Source organism: Rattus norvegicus, chromosome 11 (assembly GCF_021556685.1).
Source record: "Rattus norvegicus strain SHRSP/BbbUtx chromosome 11, alternate assembly SHRSP_T2T, whole genome shotgun sequence".
In the NCBI taxonomy this organism is placed as follows: Eukaryota; Metazoa; Chordata; class Mammalia; order Rodentia; family Muridae; genus Rattus; species Rattus norvegicus.
Genome location: NC_141544.1, coordinates 31317492 through 31342236, shown reverse-complemented (window position 1 = coordinate 31342236; position 24745 = coordinate 31317492). Strand labels below are relative to the sequence as shown.

General features: G+C 38.2%; 1 protein-coding gene across 2 annotated transcripts in view; it reads left to right on the top strand.

Moving 5' to 3' along the window:
* The window catches only part of Tmprss15 (transmembrane serine protease 15), a 122681-nt gene extending 98235 nt beyond the window's left edge, over positions 1 to 24446 (top strand). The window contains 6 exon segments of one of the 2 annotated variants that reach the window (NM_001105895.1): positions 2946 to 2995; positions 3144 to 3330; positions 11931 to 12112; positions 14125 to 14220; positions 18989 to 19128; positions 23482 to 24446. In NM_001105895.1, the coding sequence (NP_001099365.1) occupies positions 2946 to 2995; positions 3144 to 3330; positions 11931 to 12112; positions 14125 to 14220; positions 18989 to 19128; positions 23482 to 23637 (811 nt within the window). In that variant the 3' untranslated portion in view covers positions 23638 to 24446. 2 annotated transcript variants of the gene reach the window in all.
* Positions 24447 to 24745: the final 299 nt, after the last annotated feature.

Sequence of the window (24745 nt, the reverse complement as noted above, 5' to 3'; positions counted from 1 at the left end):
TTGCAGCAGAAAAGTTGGTCTTACCTGTGGTCCCGGGGCTCAAGTTCGCTCGTGGGGTGCTGCCCACGGGCTCTCTGCAGCGGCAGCAACCATCTTTTTGCTATTTTAAGTTAGATCTTCTCTTATACCCTTTTTCTGAAACAACAGCATCTATTCAAATGTACGTCATACTAAATTATGTAATTTCTCCTATTTAGTCATTAGTGGTGATTTTTGTTGGAAATTGATAAAATTGGCCTCTGAATCTTATAACTCCACTACAGACAAACTCCTGAGGAGAAATGACTGCCAGAAGGCATCAAAATTGCACTCTAAAAATTAGCATCCTATTGCCTCTACATTCTGTTTAACAGGCTTGATTTAAAACAGCATCAGGTTATTCCGCTATTCATGAAAGCTAGTGCTCCCGAAAGCCCAAGTAATAAAAGTGTTTATAAGGACTACATTCAGTATCAATAAAAGAACCTTGGGGATTAGTACTGGCTCAGTGGGTTTGAGCTAAACCACCTGAAAGTTTTCACACAGGTTTCTCAACTTCTGAAATTCATGGGGTTCTCCAGTATGTTGAGAATTCTACCTATTCATAAATTCCTAGATGTAAATATTAGTAAGAAAGAGGAAAAATTAGTTTAAGACTATTCAAATTAATAGAATGCCTCTTTCAGAGAAGAACCATATTATTCCAGTTTTTCTTTTTCTTCTTTACTTATTCAGTTTACATCCAGACTGCAGCCCCCTCCCTCCTCTCCTCACAATCCCATCCTCGCAAAGCCCCTCCCCCACTGCCCCTCCCTTCTTTGAGAAGAAATGGAGGCTCCCGCACACCTGGGTACCCATTGGCCCTCGCAGATCAAACTGTAGCAGGACTAAGTGTATCCTCTCCCACGGAGGCCCGACCAGGCAGTTCAGTTAGAGGAAAGGGATTCAGGGCCAGTCAACAAGTCGGAGACCGTGCGTGCTTCAATTGTTAGGCAATCCAGAAGTAGACAGCTGCGCACATGCTACAAAGGTGCAGGGGGCCAGGGGACAGTTTCAACTAATGTCATTGCCATTGTTACATCCATGATAGTTGAAAGAAAAACACTTTATAAAGATGCACCCTTTATACTCTGTATAGGAAACAAAGCCAATTAGCTAAATGTCTTTCATCCTTTCCTTAATTGGCCATTCTATACCAATCTGGCAAAATGGAGACCCGTTGACTTGTTCAATCCCCTGGCTAATTAATGCTATGTAGTTACAACGTTTAAACTAATATGGAAAAACGGTGCTTTTGAGAGTATCCTTGTTCTAAAAGTTGTATGAAAAATAAGGAAGACATTATCAAAGAAAATGTGAATTTTCTTGTTAAATAGAACTGAACTGCTTCTGTGCTTGGTTAAAAATATTTAAGCGTTGTTTGCTCTTTCTAAAGCCAGTAACAATGTCCTGGAAGCCATACTGAATATGGTCTTTTATTGATGAGTACCGTAGATATGAAAAGTGTTTTGTGAGACTTGAAAGTATCCTGTAATGCATTCTGTAAGCTACTTTTCATTCAAACACAGGTGGGCATCAAAAGGAAAGTTAATTGAGATTTTTGAGCCGTTTTATATAGAGGTATAAGGAAATACTGTTCATTAACAAAGTACATTTTCTTATATTTCCATTGACATTGTCTTATATATTAAAAGAGAATATTGATAACAGACTATAGTTCCATGTTCTTTTAAATAAGCTTTACCAGGAATGTTCTAAAAATATTGAGTTGCTTTTAGTGAACACATAGCATTGTTTTGTGATTCTCCTGTTAAACTTTTCCCAAAGTAAGAGTCTGTAAGCAATATGCACACCTCATTTAAGTAAGTACATAGGTGTAAAGCATTTAATTCTATGTGTGGGCACACGTATGTAAATATTTAATGGTTGGAATATCCTCAGAGGCACAAGAGTGGCATTGTTATGATTCCTGGTGTTACACTGGCCTCTGCTGGTAGAATTGTATAACACCTCATAAACAATTTTGTTTTTTAGAATTTTTTTTTTTTGGCCTATGGAAACCCAAATTTCAAAATTATATTTGGTGCGATTTCGGCAGTTTATGCACAGTTGTTACTTTATAGTCTCCATGAACATGGTTGCCTCTTTTACAAGCGGAAGCCGCAGTTCACTCATGTACTTTCCAGAATGAATTACACAGCCTCCCAAAAGAATTCATCATGGACCATCCCTGAAGTTGATGGGACGGAGGCTGATTTTCATCAGTTTTTCTTTTTCTTACAGTCTTAGTTTCTACTACTTCTGTCACCAAATGGCCAACCATAGTCTAACAGTATTGAAGGGTAAATCCATACATTAGCAGTTCATTAGCTTTAGTCATTACCACTCTAGGTAGCAGTAGCCAATCTCATCGTGTCCGGAATGAACCATCTCCTGCTGTGGCATAAATAAGGCATGCATTACCTTTCCCCTGATTCTTCAGAAGTTAATTTAATTCCCAAGATTATTTGTGCCGTTCAGTGTTTTTTCTCCAAGTAAAACATGGTTTGCACAATTGTAGCACCAGAGAACAGAAATACTGTGTTTCACTAAGTAAAAGTTTTCTAGCTAATAAGGAAGAAATGGAATATGGTAATATTGCTTAAAAAAATTAAAGCCTGTCATAGTGAAATGGGGAAGCAATGAAATCCAAGTTTGCTATAATCAAAATAATTCGTGATAAAAAAATCCAAAGCAAATGTTTCTCATAATCTTCATGAAATTCTAATATATTGTACTCTAGTATGCTCACATTGATACTGGATCGTTTTTTAATCGCATGAGATTAAGTGGTAAGAATACAAACACAGCCCTATTTGACCATTGTAAGGCATTTTCTTCTGTGGATTTCAACTCTCCTGAATTTTCTATCTGGTACATAGATTTAAATGTTTATTTAACTAATAAAAGCTTCTTTTCTGTTATAGTCTACAGTGCTCCCAAGATTCCTTGATTCTGTTGCAATGTAACCATAAATGTAAGTATTTGTCACCCTTTAAGCCTTCAATTTAAAATTCCAAATAGAATTTTATGTCACTCAAGGCTATTTTGTTATCACTTCGATTTTCATAACCAAATAAATTATGTGAAAATAAGGCATATCCTTTCTTCAATTATTTTGATAGCATGTGGAGAAAAAATGGTGACTCAGAAAGTTGGCCCAAAGATCGTTGGTGGAAGTGACACCCAGGCAGGGGCATGGCCGTGGGTTGTGGCTTTGTATTACAGAGACAGGTCTGGAGACCGGCTGCTGTGCGGTGCCTCTCTTGTCAGCAGTGACTGGCTGGTGTCTGCTGCACACTGTGTGTACAGGTGAGTTTGCATGTGACTTCTCACTAAATGTCAGTTATTCAAACTTAAGAGCCAGGGTGAGCCAAATGCTTACCATCACCAACTATTGACTTGGGACAATGGCTCTGTGTTCTCTTTCTCGGGCTAATAGAGATATCATATGTATATCCACCGCTGAGTAAGCACAGCATGGTGCACTTTTAAGGGATATTAAGTAAATCTGACAAATTAAGGAAACATGAGGAAAACTTTCAAGCGTCAGGGAAGAGAGGGGTCATCCATAAGGTAAAAGAAAAAGCCCTTGACATAATCTATGAGTTTTTATGTGTTTATAGTATAAATACAACAAAGTTTGAGGTAATTGTTATACAATGTATTGGTTCTATGGCTGTCTTAGTTAGGGTTTTATTGCTGTGAACAGACACCATGACCAATGCAAGTTTTATAAAGGACAACATTTAATTGGGGCTGGCTTATGGGGTCAGAGGTTCAGTCCATTATCATCAAGGCAGGAGCATAGTAGCATCCAGGCAGGCATGGTGCGGGAGGAGCTGAGAGTTCTACATCTTCACCCAAAGGAAGCCAGGAACAAACTGAGCATTCTCAGGCAGCTAGGAGGAGGGTCTCCAAGCCCAACCCTCACAGTACACACTTCCTCCAACAAGGCCACACCTTCTAATAGTGCCAGTCCCTGGGCCAAGCATGTGCAAACCATCACAGTGGCCTAGCAGAGACTAAGTCAACTCTCAGCCCATGTGCTCAGTGTATGCTCCCCTACCCAACCAGGGAAGTGATCATGTGCTTCACATGGACTACTCCCCCTATAAGGAATGTGGACCCCATCTGTCCACTGGTCTCCTCTTTAGTTAGTTATGACTGTCTGCTAGGTGTTAGTTACTGGTTACCTCACAGGCTTCCAAAGTGTTGCTCATCAGTCTAAGTTCTCTTTGTACTACCAGCCTCCAAACGTATACATAACTCTTCTTAGTTAAAGCTAGCTAACACCTTGTCCACAAGAGAGTCTGAGATCACTTTCCTGAAAGAGACGAAGGCTTTCATCGAGATGATGTTTCAGTGGCCTGCATTATAAACAAGAATATGTTTTTGTAAAATGGTACTCAGATATGTTTCCTGGAAAAGTGGGATGGTGGTCTCAGGAAATTTAGCTAGCTGGCATGGTGACAGTGACCTTAATTTTCAGAACCTGACTCTTATCAGGACCTCTTGGCTACATCACCTCATATGAAACTGCAAGTTCTTTGTTTCTTATCCCTAATGTCTCTGCCCTCACTACTTGGCTCTAACATTCCCTTTTAACTCCAACACCCTTTCCTACTCGATTGTGCAATTTATAGTCACCATCATGGGTCCTGGGCTATTTTCTCTTAAAACCTACAGAAAATGATTTCCTACCTCAGCAAGGTCCTTTAGCCAACAAGGTCATCTCAACAAACGCAAAAGAGCATCCCACTTTGTATAGCCCCAAGCCCAACCATGAAAATACAATTTTGGTTTGTGACATAAACTTATCAATAATTTTCCATAAAATTATGTATAAATTCTTATTAAAATATATTAATCATTCATTATATCAACCATTATATCTCCACATACAAACAATTTGACATTTTTATCAAGTCAGAAGGTAAACATTTCAAAATATAGAACTCATGTTTATTGCATAATTTTTATTCTTATTCAGTTAGGTCAATACTTACTGTAGGCAAAGCCTCACTATGAAAAACACATTCACCAGGAGCCCTCAAGTTATAAACACATCGTGCCTTAAAAGCTTGTGCATTAGGTACCTTGTAATGACTTGATTGGCAGGTTTGCATCTATGTTGACACTACACATAGCTAAAATTTAGAACCACTTTCCACATATATAGCTTTGCTTTTCAACAAGAAAGAGCAAAATGCATGTCTAATTCAGGATTCATTTCCGCTCTTTAAAAGTAATCCTTTCAAATGCAGTGCCATGGAGGAAAAGGGAGTACGTGAGGAGGAAAAGAGAAAATTAATGTGGTGTGGCCCAAGAAACACTTCCTCTACTTCAACACAAAGAATGCCAAGTCTTTAGTTACCAACTGGCATTTCCCAATGAAATCATAAAAGAAAGAAAGAGTCCTCCTAAGATGTACAGAAACCTGATATAGAATTGACACCCTACGTCCCAGAGCCACGTTGATTCTGTCTCCCATAATTTTACCTAAGAAGATTAAGTTAAGTCTCCCTTGAGCAGCAAGAGACTCTGAGAAGGAACTGTGAGCTCAGACTTGGAGGAGAAAGATTTACATAATCAGATTAGAGTAATAAAAATCTCTTTCCAATAAGGACAATAATAGTTACTAGATATGTGCAAACGAATTGTCGCACACTTTCAGGGAAGACAGGAAGATATGTAGAAAGTGGGAATATGATTGATTCCACCTGCATCAAGATGCCAATGGCACCGTGATAAGGACAAACTCAAAAGCAGACTCATAGAAGTCTTAGACAAATGGCAGATTACATCCAAGCTATTACATCTGTCTCCATAGCTCTTTAACCTTACATATTGGTGAAATACTGAGGTAACTCAATAATAGCATTGCTTATAATAAAAGTGCCTCTCCTTGACCCTGCTGTCCTCTGACAATTATATTTGATCTGTTTCCCAACATACCATATGAAATAACTTGTTTCTCATCTGTACTAAGTATCTTCACTCTTGTCCTATACCCTTTTTTGAGCAAGTTCCAAGGATATAATCTCTATCATAACGTATTATAGATGAAAGTTTAGCTTAGTTTGGTCTTTTCTGTTGCACGGTGTTAGGTATCACTAAGCATATTGCTTTATGATCCTCAAGTTTGGTGAGTTCCTGTTTGACATCCATATTAAAAGAAATTATTTTTACATGTCCCATAGACTGAGAGCATTACTATTGACATCTTTCAATTATCTAGTCCATTAATGTACTTTTTGTAGGTCAGTGATACCAATATAATATATATTTAAACCACAGATACATGAATGGGTACAAAGGCAGTCCTATCATAAGCACATGTTCAATCAGACAGAACACAAAATGTCTTCATCTAATTTCAGTTTGAACACAAACGAATAAAGGTAAGAAGTACTAGAATTATAAAAATTCATAACTTTTCTGAAATATTTGCATTTTACTACCTTCAGTCATTTAATAGAAATGATTTCTCTTGTATACTGCTTGGTGTCACTGGCAAAGCTAGAAAGTTTGACCAATTATTTTAGTGATTTATATTAAAACATTTATACAGAATAATAGACTGATACTATCAATTTTTATTTTAATTCACTAATTTTACCAGTAAAAATAATTTCACAATGAAAGAAAAACATGATCAAGATACTCATTGAACTAAAACTACACAAATATGTTAGGTTTTATACAACGTTGCTGGACTTTTACCCACCACATGAAGTAGTCGACTCTTCTATGCCCTTTGTCTGTTCAAAAATCTCTACTTGATACTTTCCTAACACATCCTTTAATTGCATGTAACAAATATCTTGCAATTATTAGACTTCTCTGAAGCTTTATTTCCCACACATTTCTGTACCAGATCAACAAAGTTGTCTCTATGCTGGGAACATCTACCATCTTGAGTTCATGGATGAATCTTATTCTTCCTCAGTTTGGGTAAACACATTAATTTACATGGCTTTTATATAATTGAGGGTTATGAGTTACTCAGTCTTCTCAAGCATTTCTTTCCTTTCTGCGTTTTATACGTTCATCCAAAAAAGTGATATTTGCTAAGAACTTACCCTGCCCTAAGCATTTTGCAAATAATTGGGCTTGATAGTGCTATATGGAGCAACAAAACTCTTGTTTCAGTAGTACTTACTCTAAATATTAAAGAATGAAAACATCCAAATAAATGCTTCAGAGAACGATGTGTGCATTAAGATGTGTGAAACCAGCACAGGAAGTACTAGATTAGCAAGAGAGAGCTTCATGTTTTTAAACCACGAATACATGAAAGGGTAGAAAGGCAGTCCCATCTATTCTAACCACATGTTAAATCTGATCTATTTGAGGGAACAGCTAAAGAAATAATGGACAGATAATATGATTATATATCTGCCTCGGAATGAAAACACTCTGTTGTAACAGTGTTGTAGGCCTATTTTAGAAACCTCAAGAATCCATGCTACAAGTGGTTTGGCTCTTAAAGGAACAGGAATACCATGGGATATTGAAGTACAGTCTAAATGATGAGTCTTAGGTCATCTAAGAGCCCTCTAAATATCTAACAGAGGTTATCTAATCAGACTGATGTGTGGGGATGAATTGCTAAACAAGAGTGGCACTAGAAGGAGAAATAGAAATTGATGGTGGTAGGCCTAGGATCACAGCTGAGGATGATGGAAATACAGTAATAACGAGACACAGATATAAAGATACAAAGAAGAATTAAAGGGACAATAAGTAACAGTGTGGCCTTGACATCACTACAATATTGAGAGGAGAGAAATGAGAACAAATAGGGAGTAAAAGGAAATAAAATATCTTATATTTATACATTATTTCTGAGCTATCCTTTTATTGAAAATAGATTCTTCTCTCAAGCAAAACAATGCAAGCACAGTTTCCCTCCCTACACTTCTACCACTTCCTCACCGACCCTCTCCTCCAGATCCACCCCCGCAGAAAAGAGCAGGTCTCCAAAAGAGGACAGCCAAATAGGACAAAACCAGATAAAAGTTGACAAGGTGGAAGTCCTCATATTGAGGCTGGGCAAGGCAACTGAAAGGGAGGATAAGAGTTCCAAGAGCAGACAAAAGAATCAGAGATGCATCTGGTCCCACTCTTAGGGATCTCACAAGAACACCAAGCTAAGAGCCCTAACATACACTCAAAGAACCCATTGAAGACCCATGTGGGCCCCATGCATGCTGATTTAGCATCTGTGAGCCCATGTGAGTCCTGCTTAGTTGATCATGATCTCCTTGTGTCCTTGATCCTTCTGACTTCTAGAGTCTTTCTTTTCCTTCTCCCGGGGGTCTTCACTGATGTCCTGGGTGGGGGAGGGACCTGACAGAGACCTCGAATTTAGACTTCCCACAGTATGTCTGGCTGTTGGTCTTTATTGATACTGGTCAATTGACATGTGGGTCTAAATTCTAGAAAAGCAATACTTGAAGTATAATAACATGCTATTGATATTTGAACTCAAGGCATCACTGGATAAACTCATCTCTGGTGTAAAAGTAGATTTAAAAAAAAAGACAATGCAGAATTCTGAAATGTTCCTATAATTAGAGCGTGATATGAAAGAGATCTGGATGGGGAATAAAGAAAGAGGAGTTAAGTCAAAGGAAATCATGAGAACACGGCCTTTCTGGGAGCTACACAATGGTGGATTGTGCAAGAGTGATTTCTTGTGTGTCTGTGAACAGTACACAGGCAGATAATAGGGGTTTTTAGCTCCTCCCAGCTTTTTGCTTTCCAGTACTTACACAATACTTAGACTCACTCATAGACAGAACGGGAATTGACCATGTCTTCTCTGACTACTCGCTTTTCACAGTGCTACCACTTCTCTCATGCTTTAACTTTGATCTCTTTGGCAAATATTGTAGATTCACGCCCTTATGCTGACTAGGATAATTGGGATAATTTTGAGTCAAAATTTGTTGAAACATGGCCATTATCCAATTTAGTCTGATATTTTTATATTTTTCAAAACAGTTCTTTATTATTCTTAAAGGTCTTTTTACTCTTGTATCAATTTACATTCCAGAAACATTTTCATTTTTACTCCATAAAATTATAATTGACTATATATACTTCCAGGGGTTTTCATCTTATGTAGAAAAGGATAACTGTAGAGTCTAAAACCCCTTCTTAGGAGAAAGCAGGGTTTTAGACAAATTTACAGAGTCTGTTCTTGTGCCATTTTTTTTATTGTAGACAATGGATTAAGTTTACACTCACAAAAGCCTACTTATTTTAATGTCTATTTCACTCTTGTGTTGCTCTTCCATGACTCTCTTGCTAGTTTTACTTCCTAAAACATCCATACCTAAACCAACACCACTAGTTGGAAATAACACTGGTTTATCCATCTGGTGCAATGATAATTTCCTAGGAAGTATACTTGCCTTTGAAGTTACCAGTGGGAATTGCACGCTGCTGCTCACATCCCTCCCTAGCTTCCTTCTTCAACTCTAAGATAAGCATTTTTAGCACATCTGACACAAGGAAGTAAAATTTGACAGAGTCACAGCCAATGTATACATCCAAAGAAGCCTCATCCAGGTAGCATCCAAAGGATTGGGATTTGCTATCCATATGACAACCTGTCCACTTGTCTTCTGTATCTGTACAGGAGTATCTGTTTTTCCTCTGCCTGCATGCCTTTTTTTCCTTCCTTCCTTCCTTCCTTCCTTCCTTCCTTCCTTCCTTCCCTCTTCCTTCCTTCCTTCCCTCTTCCTTCCTTCCTTCCCTCTTCCTTCCTTTCTTCCTTCCTATGATTTCATCACCTGTTCATTCTTTCAACTTTCTCCTCTATTTTCACAACATTCCATTCTTTCTTTTCCCCCATCTCCGCCTTTTCAAAGCTGTGATTAATCTGAAGACCTTGCTTGTGCAAGCCAAGTGTCCTACCACTGAGCTATACTTCCAGACCAGAATGGCTAGAATGTAGAATCTGTGAAGAAAGAAAAAATTGAAAACGCGAATAATCCCTTTTTCAGATAAAATGATATCCATGTAGGCTTTTCTATCTACTGCACTGGAACCAGAAGCCACATAAACACTTCCTTCTATAAATTGCCTTTGTCATAGCATTTTTTATAGCAATAGAAAAATAAGTCATATAATGTGAAAAGATGTTTGAGGGGACCGGATATAAGAATAATAGTATTTATTGAGCTTCTTCCATAATTTAAGTAGGAATATTAAAATGGGGCCACATGCAGAACCCAGGAAAGTTGGTTTTCAAAAAACTAATAATACAGTAGTAGATAACAGAAGCTAGGGAGAACAAACTAAGAACAGTGGAAGGAATGTTAATCAAAATATAAGGCTAGCAAATGCTTTAATTACCCTAGATGCACAGAACACATGAAACTCAAGACAGATGATCAAAATGTGAATGCTTCACTCCTTCTTTAAAAGGGGAACAAGAATACCCTTGGCAGGGAATAGGGAGGCAAAGATTAAAACAGAGGCAGAAGGAACACCCATTCAGAGCCTGCCCCACATGTGGCCCATAAATATACAGCCACCCAATTAGACAAGATGGATGAAGCAAAGAAGTGCAGGCTGACAGGAGCTGGATGTAGATCTCTCCTGAGAGACACAGCCAGAATACAGCAAATACAGAGGCGAATGCCAGCAGCAAACCACTGAACTGAGAACAGGACCCCCGTTGAAGGAATCAGAGAAAGAACTGGAAAGATTGAAGGGGCTCGAGACCCCATATGTACAACAATGCCAAGCAACCAGAGCTTCCAGGGACTAAGTCACTACCCAAAGACTGACCCTGGACTCTAACCTCATAGGTAGCAATGAATAGCCTAGTAAGAGCACCAGTGGAAGGGGAAGCCCTTGGTCCTGCTAAGACTGAACCCCCAGTGAATGTGATTGTTGGGGGGAGGGTGATAATGGGGGGAGGATGGGGAGGGGAACACCCATAAGGAAAGAGAGGGAGAGGGGTTAGGGGGATTTTGGCCCTGAAACCGGGAAAGAGAATAACACTCGAAATATAAATAAGAAATACTCAAGTTGGTGAATGCCAGCAGCAAACCACTGAACTGAGAATAGGACCCCCATTGAAGGAATCAGAGAAAGAACTGGAAGAGCTTGAAGGGGCTCGAGACCCCATATGTACAACAATGCCAAGCAACCAGAGCTTCCAGGGACTAAGCCACTACCTAAAGACTATACATGGACTGACCCTGGACTCTGACCTCATAGGTAGCAATGAATATCCTAGTAAGAGCACCAGTGGGAGGGGAAGCCCTTGGTCCTGCTAAGACTGAACCCCCAGTGAACTAGATTGTTGGGGGAGGGCGGCAATGGGGGGAGGATGGGGAGGGGAACACCCATAAAGGAGGGGAGGGGAGGGATTAGGGGGATGTTTGCTCGGAAACCGGGAAAGGGAATAACACTCGAAATGTAAATAAGAAATACTCAAGTTAATAAGAAAAAAATACTCAAGTTAATAAAATAAAAAAAGAAAAACTATAAGGCTAGAACATAAGGTAGAAGTTAGTGTTCTTTTGCAGAGCAGTGTGGCTACAGATAACAGTGATGTCTCAAAATGGTGAATGAACGAATTTTGAGTAATTTCCCCACAAGAAAATAATGTTAGAGGATATATATGTATGTATATATATATATATCTTAACTTAAACATTACATCATATACATGCCAGCATCCAAACATCAAATGTTAATCCCTAACTATGTCCAGTGAAAAATAATAATAAAACTCACTTTAACAAAAGCAGTCCATAGAGAAATCATGGATACTATAGAATGGAAATGCTACAGAGTTACAACTTTTTGCGTTAGATATCTTCTGGAAAGTTCTGTTATGGAAGGAAAGTTTCTTGAAACTATTTTCTTATTACAATCTTCAGAAGAAATCTAGATCCAACCAGATGGACAGCAGTCCTGGGCCTGCATATGCAATCGAATCTGACTTCTCCTCAAGTAGTAAGACGGGTGGTCGATCGAATTGTCATAAACCCTCATTATGACAAACGAAGAAAGGTTAATGACATTGCTATGATGCACCTTGAGTTTAAAGTAAATTATACAGGTAAGAGAACTATATCTAGTCATCTAATATGCTGACAGCAATTCAAAATGAGACTTGAAATGTCAATCACAGCAGTACAGGGTGAAGTCATAAAAATTGGTAATTCTCTGCAGACATTTTTATAACCTAAATGCAATTGAAGTATAAAGGAAAATTTGTGAAATCTCATTCATCATAGTGTTTAAATCCAGCTATAGAGAAGGCTGGTAAAATGAACTCTTAAAGTTCTCTAAGGAAGAGGCTTCCGGAACTGCTCATGGTGCCTCTGTTTGCCCTGGATTAGAAACATAGGTCCATCTACCACAATGAGCAAAACAAGTCACAAGGAGATAAGAGAACAGGTTAATGAACTATGTTACCCACAAGCAGACATGGAGACATTACAACTCTCTGTGAATTTAATTCATTTCTTCAGAATCATATAAAACAATTATCATGATTATGCTCATGTTTTATATGAGAACCAAATTTATGAAGTTGATCTACATGTGGATTATGAGAGAGCAGACCATTGCAGTCCTTAGAAGCACCACACTTCAGGGGTCATCTTCTTGTCTGTATTTTTCTTGTATCTGTGTGTGTAGTGGTAAATAAAAAAAAAAAGAATCTAGCAACCCACGCTAGTGCCAGCATCGTAGGGCCACATGACATCTGTGGGGTATTTTCATCTTAATAAGCAAAGTCAATCATCTTAATCATCTCAACCCGACTCATCAACTCCATCCCACTGGCTGCTCTCTGAACCCTGTAGCAGCCGCCCTCTTGTAACTCTCTTGCTGTGAATTCTGCCCACATTCCCAGTATCCACCCCCTGTGATTATAGTCACAACTCCTAGTAAACCATTAAAATCAAAACTCAGTAAGCTTGTAATTTAGCAATCAGATTTATATCAGTAAATACTCACCCCACAAAATGTCTACACCATTAACCCTAAACCAATTAATATTAATGTAAACTGCCCACCTAGATAAGACAAATTGTCCTATAAAAATCCATCCCTTATGAAATATTCAAACTTCCTGTGACCCTTTGAGGCCACATGGATCTGGGTCGTCCTTCTCCTCCATCCTGGTTCTTCTTTTTCTTTCTCCTCTCTCTCTCCTCCCTTCAAAACTCTGTGCCTGCCTTACTTTTTCACTGCCCAATCACAGGCCTTGCCTTATCCTGTGCCTGCCCTCACCTACACGGGGACAACAATCTACAGTGGGCATCCGATGTTCACTGAAAATCTAATTACTTGTAAGTTGATGCTGAAAGATCAAACATGATTCTCCCATGAGATCCAAATTGAGCAACTGTTGGGGAATTGGTTTTGATATGGTTATATATGCCCAAATATTTTAAAACAATATCCAATATGTTTTTCTTAACTACCATTTTGAAGGAACATTAAAAGGACCAGCAAGATCCCTCCTCAGGCAGAAACAAGAAGGGAGAGGCACTTTCTTGATGATCTGAGTTCATTCCTGGATCCTTCAAGATGACAGGAAAGAACCAGCTCTACAGAGTTGTCCCCTGACCTCAGCATGCAAATGAGTAAAATTTTACATACATGTATAAATATATACAGATCTATGCATGCATGCATGTAAACATACACATATAAATAAATAAATAAATAAAAATTTAAAAGAGCATTTTGAACATTTTACAAAATTGGAACTATTCTCCAATGTGTACCATGACTATTTAAAAATCAAATACAAACAATGAATCCTGAAGTAAGGCATTTGGGCCAAAATAAAAGGATTAGAGAATAAACTAGAGGAATCCAGTGAGACCACCAATACCATCAAATCAAACACAAGTAAGCAGTGATCCTGAAAGCCTTTGTCCCTTATTATCTGAAGGGATTCCAGTATAATGAAATCTAATACAACACTTTAGATTAAATGTTGGAATTGGTTGTTTTTAATTTGTTAGAAACAAGAGTGGCATTCTTTCTCTCTGTGTGTGCTTGTTTGCCGTTATTGTTCCTCTGTTGTTTATTTTGTTTTGCTTGAGTTTTCAGATTATATACAGCCTATTTGTTTACCCGAAGAAAATCAAACATTTACTCCAGGAAGAATGTGTTCAATTGCTGGCTGGGGATATAATAAAATAAATGGTAAGTTATCACATTCGAAAATGAGAAAATGTTTACTAGAAAAATGTGTGCTACTGAAATTTGCTGTGGATATTTTAATATTTTAATACATCTCTTATTCTACTATAATTGCAGAATCTGATAAATTGTCTGGACTATATCCATGTTTATGCTTGTCTGATAACACCAATTGTTTTCAGATTCTTTTCAGGACTATAACATCTTGAGCAGAGTTTTGAATGCTCAGTAAAGCCAAGCCAAAAAGAAAGACACTTTTGTCTGGAGTAATCGCCTGAGTTCTATAGTCACAAATATTATAGTCATGATAGCTAATTGCTTCAGATGTATTTAAAATAAAATCCACAAACATAATGGAGAAGCCTAGTCTCAGAATGAAAGTGCTCACTTTGAAAATATCCTTTGGAGAAAATGTATGTAATAACTCAGTGGCTTTCTAGCCTTTTGACCTCATGCGACATGATGACAAGAAACCTCAACAGGCTATCATGCATGGCCATGTGTAAACACATTATTTCCCTTCGGTTCTTTACTTCACTTTTGCAGTGGAATGAGGGAGAGGAGCTGGGTCAATATGACCAAGGAATTCTGTATGTATGTGTGGATATACTAAAGAATAAACACAAATAATCTTTTTTAAAAGTGAAAAAACAACTTGCTCATTAAAGGAAGCACCGAGGTTTGAGGCCAGTGCTTACCTGCTTGCTAGCTTGGCCTAATTCTCTATAACAGTCACACTACCCAGCCGACAGTACCTGATGGCTGCTGTCCGCAAAGTATATTCATGTCAAAGGCTACATATGTTATTTTTATTTCCTCTGTTTGAAAAATGTGATGACTTATTACTCTTGAAACTAAAATAGTAAAGTGACCGTGAGACAGATGCTTTATCTTTCAAACTTCAAAAACAAACGATTTTCAGCCGCAATATAGACATGAAAAACAAATTATCAGCTAACAAGATTTAAGACTCTTTATTTCATGTAATTTTTTTCGGAGCTCAGCAAGCGTAGCCTCTTATTGTTCCTAAAATATATGTTTAGTTGAATTAAAATGTCTCTAACGGCCGTGTGGAGCCTGAAGAAGGAGACATCGTCAGAAATCATTGGTAACGAAATGGCCAGAGCGTGTCCCCATCCTTCTCACATGTTTCCATGAATGTTATGAATTTCGCCTTATGATTTATGCCTATTCAACTTCATAAAATCCCGTTTTCTGATCCTAGGAATACTCCTAATTTTATTAATTAATTATCTAAGGTATTTGAGAACATATTTTTCAGTACGAACAGATAAGGAGAAAATGGTTTAAGTTAGGCAAAGAATGCTTTAAAATAATCAAATTATGGCCATATGTCATTTTGTATTTATATCTGCGCATTGTCTCAATCATCCAAATGGATGCTAATATAAAGAAATAATGCCGGAGAGATCGGTCAGCAGGCAGTCAAGTGTAGCCTGTTCTGTTACAGAACCTGAGTTCAAACCAATGCGGTCACCTCATAGCTAACTGCCATTAGCTCCAGGTTCAGGGTACCAGACACCCTTTTCTGGCATCTGCTCACTTGTGCAACGCTGCACACACATACACATAACTTGAAAGTAATAAAAACAAAAATTTTGTAAAAGAAAGAAATATTAAATATAAAGATATTGTCCCTAGTTTCCTTTACAAAAGAGCTCTGTTACTTATTCAAATAAAATTTATGTTCAGAGGCAAGTACAAAGAGAGGTTTCTGGTTTTATTGTAGTTTTTCTCTAAATATTCTTTTATTAGATACTTCTTTTTTTTACATTTCAAACGTTATCTCCTTTCCCAATTTCCTCTCCCAAACCCCCAAAGCACATCCCCCTTCTCCCTGCTTCTATAAGGGTGCTCCTCCACCACCCAACCACCCACTCTCTCCCGCCTCCCTGCCCTGGCATTACCCATGCTGGGGCATCTAACCTTCAGAGGACCAAGGGCCATGCCTCCCAATGATGCCCAACAAGGATATCCTCTGGAGCCATGGGTTGCTCTTTGTTTGGTAGTTTAGTCCCTGGGAGTTCTTGGGGTATATGGTTGGTTGATATTGCTGTTCTTCCTATGTGTTTCATATCCCCTCAGTTACCTCAGTCCTTTCTCTAACTCCTTCCAAATGGGGACCCCGTTCTCAGTCCAATGGTTAGCTGCTAGCATCTGCCTCTGTATTTGTCAGGTTCTGGCACAGACTCTCAGGAGACAGCAATAGCAGGCTCCTGTCAGCATGCACATTTTGGCATCTGCAATATTATCTGGGTTTGGTGTCTGTATATGGGATAGACCCCCAGATGAGACAGTCAGTAGAAAAAAGACAACCTTTTCAACAAATGGTACTGGTTCAACTGGAAGTCAGCATGTTGAAGAATACAAATCAATCCATTCTTATCTCCTTGTACAAAGCTCAAGTCTAAGTGGATCAAGGACCTCCACAAAAATCCAGATACACTAAAACTAATAGAAGAGAAAGTGGGAAAGAGCCTCAAACACATGGGTACAGGGGAAAATTTCCTGAACAGAACACCAATGGCTTATGCTCTAAGATAAACAATAGACAAATGGGACTTCATAAAATAGCAAAGCTTCTGTAAGGCAAAGGACATTGTCAATAGGACAAAATCACACCCAAGAGATTGGGAAAAGATCTTTACCTATTCTACATCTGATACAGGGTAATATCCAATATATTCAAAGAACTCAAGAAGTTAGTCTCCAGAGAATTAAATAACCCTATTAAAAATGGGGAACAGAGCTAAACAAAAAATTCTCAAGTGAGGAATATCTAATGGCCACAAAGCACCTAAAGAAATGTTGAATATCCTTAGTCATCAGAGAAATGAAAATCAAAACAACCCCGAGATTCTACCTCACACCAGTCAGAATGGCTAATATCAAAAACTTAGGTGACAGCAGATGATTGCAAGGATGTGGAGAAAGAAGAACATTCTTCCATTATTGATGGGATTTCTAGCTGATACAAATACTAGTGGTTCCTCAGAAACTTGGACATAGTACTACCTGAGGATCCAGCTATATCACTTTTAGGCATAAACCCCAAAAATGCTCCAACATATAACAAGGACACATGCTACACTATGTTCATAGCAGCCTTATTTATAATAGCCAAAAGTTGGAAAGAACCCAAATGCCCTTCAACAGAGGAATGGATTCAAAAATGTAATACATATACACAACGGAGTACTACTCAGCTATTAAAAACAATGATTTCATGAAATTTTTAGGCAAATGAATGGAACTAGAAAATATCATCCTGAGTAAGGTAGTCCAATCACAAAAGAACACACATAGTATGCACTCACTAATAAGTGCAGATTAGCCCAAAAGCTCAGAATTACCCAAGATACAATTTACAGACTACATGAGGCTCAAGAAGGAAGAAGACTAAGTGTGAATGTTTCAGTCCTTCTTAGAAGGGGCAACAAAATACTCACAGGAGGAAATACAGAGACCAAGTGTGGAGCAGAGACTTATTCTGACAACATACATCCTTGATATTCACAGGCCAAATGACAGAGAGGTGTTCAATCTTCCTCATCATTTTAGACTTAACTTAAAATCTGTCAGGTTTTAGGAGCCAGTGGTAGGCTGTGTGTTGTTTCCTTGGCTGGAATCATGAGGTCAAGAGTTATTTGTCCATTCTTTTCCCAATTCTGTTCACATTATAGTGCTTATATCTTTAAATCACCCATTGTAGACCTGTTTGTCATCAGAAGAAATGAGGGCATATTTGGGACAATTTCCCCTAAATAACAAATAGCTACACATTTACAAACATATACTGAGGTGTGTGTGTGTGTGTGTGTGTGTGTGTGTGTGTGTGTGTGTGTGTGTAAGTATGTGGTGAATTGCACTTAAATCACACATATAACTAGACACATACCTTGTTTTCTTTCTTAATATAGTAATTTTCTTAAAGTGTAAGTTAAATGGCACAAAATGGGATGGTATATGTTTTTACAATACTGCCTCAAGGATATAATAAGTTACATTTAAGTTTCTACCACTTTAGTGCCACCAAATAGAATCGCTAATCAGGAAGAAGTGCTTTTGTACCCTTTCTGAAGGGACTAGCACCTGCTTGTTTCACAAGCTTCTTGGGAATAGTAGGTTAGTAAGGAGAGATTCGTACTTCTAGTGAGTGATTCGTTATACAAAACAAATGCAAATACACAATGTTAAAATACACTTCCTTTCTCTTCACCTGTATGGGATGGCAAGCTTATCGCCCCCAGAGCCAAGCACAGTTCATCGGAGCTTTGTCCCCTGCTCAGTGTGCACCTGCTCACACGCAAAGAACCACAAAGGAGCTGAATGCCTTTATACAGGAGGGAGCACCTCCTCAGGTGCTGAATGAAAAGCTCCTCTGGGTATCCAAGTTGGCGCTGATTTCCATGAATGAACTCTTTGTGCTGGCAGACTTCGTTTCTGTGAGCAATGCTGTAACTCTTTAAAAACACCGAAAACGCCTAAAGACCACCCTAGTCCAATCCACAATTCCTACTACCCCTTATGAAAGAGAGAAAAAGAAAGAAATGCTATCCGTTTGCCAAAGTGCACAGATGGGTTGATTATGCACTTTAAAGTGCAGGGTTGGTAGTTAGTTCCATTATACATCCACATAGTACGTGATAATGAGAGCAAAATGCTGGGATAAACCAGATGGATGGCGTTTCATTCAAGGATGCCTCTTAATCATCACCTACTGGCTGTCTGCGTTTCCAATTTTGAGCAGGTTCTACTGTGGATGTGCTGAAAGAAGCTGATGTTCCTCTTGTATCCAATGAAAAGTGCCAGCAGCAGCTGCCAGAATACGACATCACTGAAAGTATGCTATGTGCGGGATATGAAGAAGGAGGGACAGATTCTTGTCAGGTAAGTAGACGACAGTAGTCGTCTTATGCAGTGAGATAGCACTTCCTTTCTTCAGACATAATTTGGGACCCATGAAACCACTAAGGATGCTCAATTCCCCTTTCATATTGAGAGTGAGTGACCTTGGGCAAACCACCTTTCATTTATTGAGAGGGTTAAGAAGGATATCACATGTAAAGCGACCAGCAAACATTAAAAGCCAATTAGGATATTTAATCAGGAGACCCACTAAATACATTATCTGGCGCATCTCAAGTATTTGAAAATTAATGAAATATTAATTTACCACATCTACTGTGTTAAACTAAAAAAAAATAGTATAGAACAAATGAATAATTTACGGATGTGAAAGTAACCATTTATAGTGTGAGAAAATGTTATACCGCATTAAAGCATAGCAACTTGTCTCGTGTAAGAAAGATAAAATGACAATACATTTTAACCGACAAGAGGGTAAATTTATAGACATACTCCCTACTTAAATCAGTGTCTCGAGTCATGTTAAATTTTCAGATGGCTTTCACATTTATTCTGCCTTGATGAACAGTTTAATTCTCCACAAATCAAGCACCTTTATACTTGTTTAAAATTTACCTGTGGGTATTTATAGTTTCCATATAGAATAAAAAGAAGTGTGCTAAGGATAAGATCCATTGCCACTTACCACGTGATTTATAGGATTATCTGTGAGAGCGAAATCAGCTCTCCAACTTCAATTACAGTTAATGGGGGTTGCATGGCAGACACCTCACAAAGGAGGTAGAACATATGCTGACTCAATGCTATTGATCTTAGAGTCACATTAAGCAAGTAACTCACTCCAGACCTGAGAAATCTTGTTTTGCTCTGCTTTCAACAAGATCTAATCATATTATTCATTAGCAAGAAAAAAATGTTCCTAATGCCTAGAGATAATTCACGCAATAGAATGTTGTTATAGTGGAGTTATAGCCATCACTAGATTGTCACGCAGTTTTCTTGGATCAACTGTAATGTTAACTGATCAAGTAACAGCACATTACTTAAGATGTTTAATGTATCGTTGTTTGAATATGTTTGCCGAATCTTTTTTTTAGCCTTAAAAATCTGTTCAGTCAAGCATGCCAAATGCCTTGCATCTCTGAGGTAGTCCTCTGAATCTGGAGCCAGTAAGAGTATAAAACTAACTTCTCGTTGATAAAAGAAGGAAATGTCATCTCGCTGTCCACTCGGAAACTGCATACTTTATCATTGGCATGAAAAACACGGCCCACAGTCCATCAGCTGAATCTCTTTCCCTGGAACTTGTTTAAATTGCTGAGTTTAGAACCCATCACACAACAGCAAATCAGAATATAAATTGAGGCCCAATGGTGAATGCTTTCTTGTGTCCTACAGGTGATTGTAAGATATAAAAAAAGATTGAGAACCATTATTCTAGATAAAAATAGTCAATACCCGTTCACATTCAAATAAGTTGGTGATCTTTGGTGTTCTAATTGACATATACTACATATCATTGTATACGACAAGTAGTGTCTAAGTACAGTCAGTTTTAGTATTTTGGTTTTTTTTTCTCCATCTTTATTAAATTGGGTATTTCTTATTTACATTTCGATTGTTATTCCCCTTCCCGGTTTCTGGGCCAACATCCCCCTAACCCCTTCCCCTCCCCTTCTGTATGGGTGTTCCCCTCCCCATCCTCCCCCCATTACCACCCTCCCCCCAACAATCACGTTCACTGGGGATTCAGTCTTAGCAGGACCAAGGGCTTTTCCTTCCATTGGTGCTCTTACTAGGCTATTCATTGCTACCTATGCAGTTGGAGCCCAGGGTCAGTCCATGTGTAGTCTTTGGGTGGTGACTTAGTCCCTGGAAGCTCTGGTTGCTTGGCATTGTATTTTGTGTCATTGCATTTACAGTTGAAGTACTTATAATTCTTTGAAATAATAATAGAAATGTCATTGAATGAATTATAAAATCAAGGCCAGAAATTTACATAATAAATGGCATAGTATGTCTGGATAACTGGAAGTGATATAATGGAAATAAAACCAAGGCTCCCAGGCAGGCAACACCCAGGAGAAAGGTGCAAGCCTTCTGTATGGTTCATGAATCTCTGCAACTCCAATGGACTCCATACACACTGAGTAATTATAGTCCTTGATTCCAACGCCAATATCTTATAGTTACCTAATAAAACATCAATTAGTTTTGTAAATAGAACCAGGTGACTTCCTTTTTGGTTTAGTTTTAATGACTTCTAAATAATATGTAACATATTGTGGGCAAGACTTCCCCATAATTATTTCAAATATACAGATCTAGGCCTCTGGATACAAAATGAAAATCACAGCCATTCCTTCAGACAGTTTTGGTACAGTTGTCTCACCTTGAATATAGGCAACGCGTTCCCCTTCAATATAGCGCCAACCATCATTAAACTATCAGGCAAGGGACCTCTCAAGGTAATTCCTCACCTACGGTTTAAATTAAATACTCTATTGTGGTAGTCATTTTGGGCAAAATGTGGAAGGTTGCATATTATCTCAAGATATTAAAACAAATAACTTTCTGAGTAGTACATGTCTTTAATTCTAGCACAGACTGAAAGATCTTTGTGAGTTCAATGATAGACAAGCTAAGCCAGTTCCAAACGAAAATGCTACATATTGAGGTCTTGCCTCAAAAATAAATAGATAGGTAGGTAGATATATCTAGGTATCTATAGGTAGATAGATAGATAGATAGATAGATAGATAGATAGATAGATAGATAGATAGATAGATAGATAGATAGATAGATAACCAGGATTTGGTGCATAATATAAGAGAAATTTTTCATAATTAAATAATACTACCTCATGTCCCTATCACTTCTATTTTCATTAGAAAGGAACCATTACACACAAATAAGACCTGTATGACTAACTGTACTCGGACCCATTATTCTTTGCATTATGACAAAAGAGACATCCTCCTATAAATGAAATCTCAAGTGAAAATATGATCTGGTTACCAGAAGACATGAGATTTGCCTAGTTCTGTTGAGATGTTAAGGTTTTCGAATCTAATGGCTAGTTAACAAAACATTCCTTCACATAGGAGAAGTAAAACAACCCCATGCGTAAGCTCTTAACTCTTCGAAAATCGTGACGTGGAAAACTGTGGTTCTGAATCTGGCTCCCTCCTTCAGGGTGCACACTGGAAAGGAAAGGATGAAGTGGAGTCCGGAATGGGTGGGTCGGCAGGATCCCCATCTGTCAGGGAGTACCAGAGAGAGAAGTAATTCTCCAAAAATTTCTGTGTTATAGCTCTCTTAGACGATATTCAGTAAAACGGCTTGTGCACATACACTTTGTTCAGGATGAACAGGGCTATGTACAAACCTCGGACAGTAGGAAGGAGTTGAACGGAGAACACACAGGGAATGCCTCATTTACATGGAGAGGCATACTGGGATTTGAGATGCTTGCTGACTGGGTTCTAATGTGGAGAGAGTAAGTTACACCTGTTATTTTGCCAAGAACTTTGTGACAGTCCTCAGATAGAAAATGTGGGCGTCAAGCCCTCCTAATCAGGCAGAGAAGAGGAAACTCATCTACAAAAAGGGAGTCCTCCATTTTGCACGAAGCTCAGGAAAGCTGTATGTAGGGGCATGATAGACTGCAAACAACCTTAGTAGCAGGGTCCAACAGAATATTTTGCCTTTTCTTTGAAGGCTTTTCTGCTCTTGCACATATTAGGTAGCTAAGTGAATTGTTTAGGTTGACATGATTTCTTTTCTTTTCTTTTTAAATTTTTATTGCATATTTTATGTATTTACATTTCAAATGTTATCCCCCTTCCCCCCTCTTCCATCCCCCTTCCCACTTCTCCCTGCTTCTAAGAAAATACTCCCACTCCCACCCACCCACTCCCACCTCAACACCCTAGCATTCCCCTACCCTGGGGAATTGAGAGCCTTCAAAGGACCAAAGGCTTCTCCTCCTATTGAAGCCAGACAATGCTATTCTCTGCTATACATGCAGCTGGAGCCACGGATCCCACCAGGTGTACTCATTGGTTGGTGCTTTAGTCCCTGGGAGCTCTGTGTGTGTGTGTGTGGGGGTCTGGTTATGTTGAATAGTGAAAGTGAGAAAATAATTGATAAGAAGTGTGCCATCATAATTATTACCTTTCTGATGTTACCATTTGCTCCATCTCCTTGGGGAAAAATTTCTCCTGACTGGAATGACAATGAGAACAATGACATATAACTGTCAATCAATCATTTTTCTGTGCATTATTTTTTGACTGGTGAGCTTAGCATGTTGTACTTACTGATACTGATTGGCCACGTACTCACACTTTTCACTTCTGGTTCTTCCTTCAGGGTGATTCTGGAGGACCATTAATGTGCCAAGAAAACAACAGATGGTTTCTTGTTGGTGTGACATCATTTGGAGTCCAGTGTGCACTGCCTAATCACCCTGGGGTATATGCCCGGGTCTCACAGTTTATAGAATGGATCCATAGCTTTCTACATTAGGCATTTTCCCGACCCAAACATAAATGAGGGGCATGTTTTCCTTTTTCCTTCATTTTTACTTAAACTAGTATGGCGACTGAGAGTTTCATGAGAAGAAAAAGATCATATTTTTAGCTAAATCATTTAAATGCTGAAATGGGGATGGTAGGCAGACAATAAATTAAAATAAATCTTTGAAACATAAAGTAATCATGAAATGCATTTCTGTTTCATAATAAACAATTACTCTTCTATAGACATTATCATTTCCTTTGTCTCAAACCAATTTTTACCATTTTCTATTGTGAGAAGGGCTATTATTTTAAGACATTTTCCATACATTTAAGTTCAAATGGGTGGAGAAGTGAAATGAAGTAGTTTGCCTAACGTATGTCATTGTTTGAAATGAGATGTTGTAACTCATCTAATTTCAATTTAGTGTTACCACCAGAGTCATTGCTGTTTTCCTGCTTCTCCATTCACAAGCATTTCTATTTAAATATAATGTTTCCCTGCTCATAAAAGTACATTTATTATGAGCCCATATCACAGACACTATCAAATCATAACTGTGCCTTTCTTCGAAGTAAACAGAACATACAAAGGTCTCTCTCTTGACCTAGCATCAACACAAAAGTAAACTACTTTCCACCCTTATTCTCCACAAATGATCTTTACATTTACTTTATCTTTTTTATTTAAAAAAATAAAAAACAGTTTAAAAATGTACAGTTTTTAGACTTTCCTGAACATGTGAAAAATTTGTTCAGACACAGTTGAATTGCCTTCTAAAGGCAAAAAATGTGTAATAAATGAATTTGCTTCAGTCCTTTAATCTCTTGGATTATTTCCAGAGTAACTGCAAATGTCAGTTCAGCTTATCAGACAGAATCTGCTGAAATCCACATTAACTTAACAGAAGGATAAATATACACACATAAGCTCACACTGACACAGACATATTTCACCAACATAAATGCACACGTCTGGTGTTTTTTTTTTCCATGAATTAAACCAATGCAAGAAGGAATAGGGTTCAAGTGAGTTGTATCAAAAGAAGCAACTGCCTCGATTTGCTCTGTGGAAGGAAGGAAGCTCAAGGGACCCTTAGACTGAATAATTACAATTT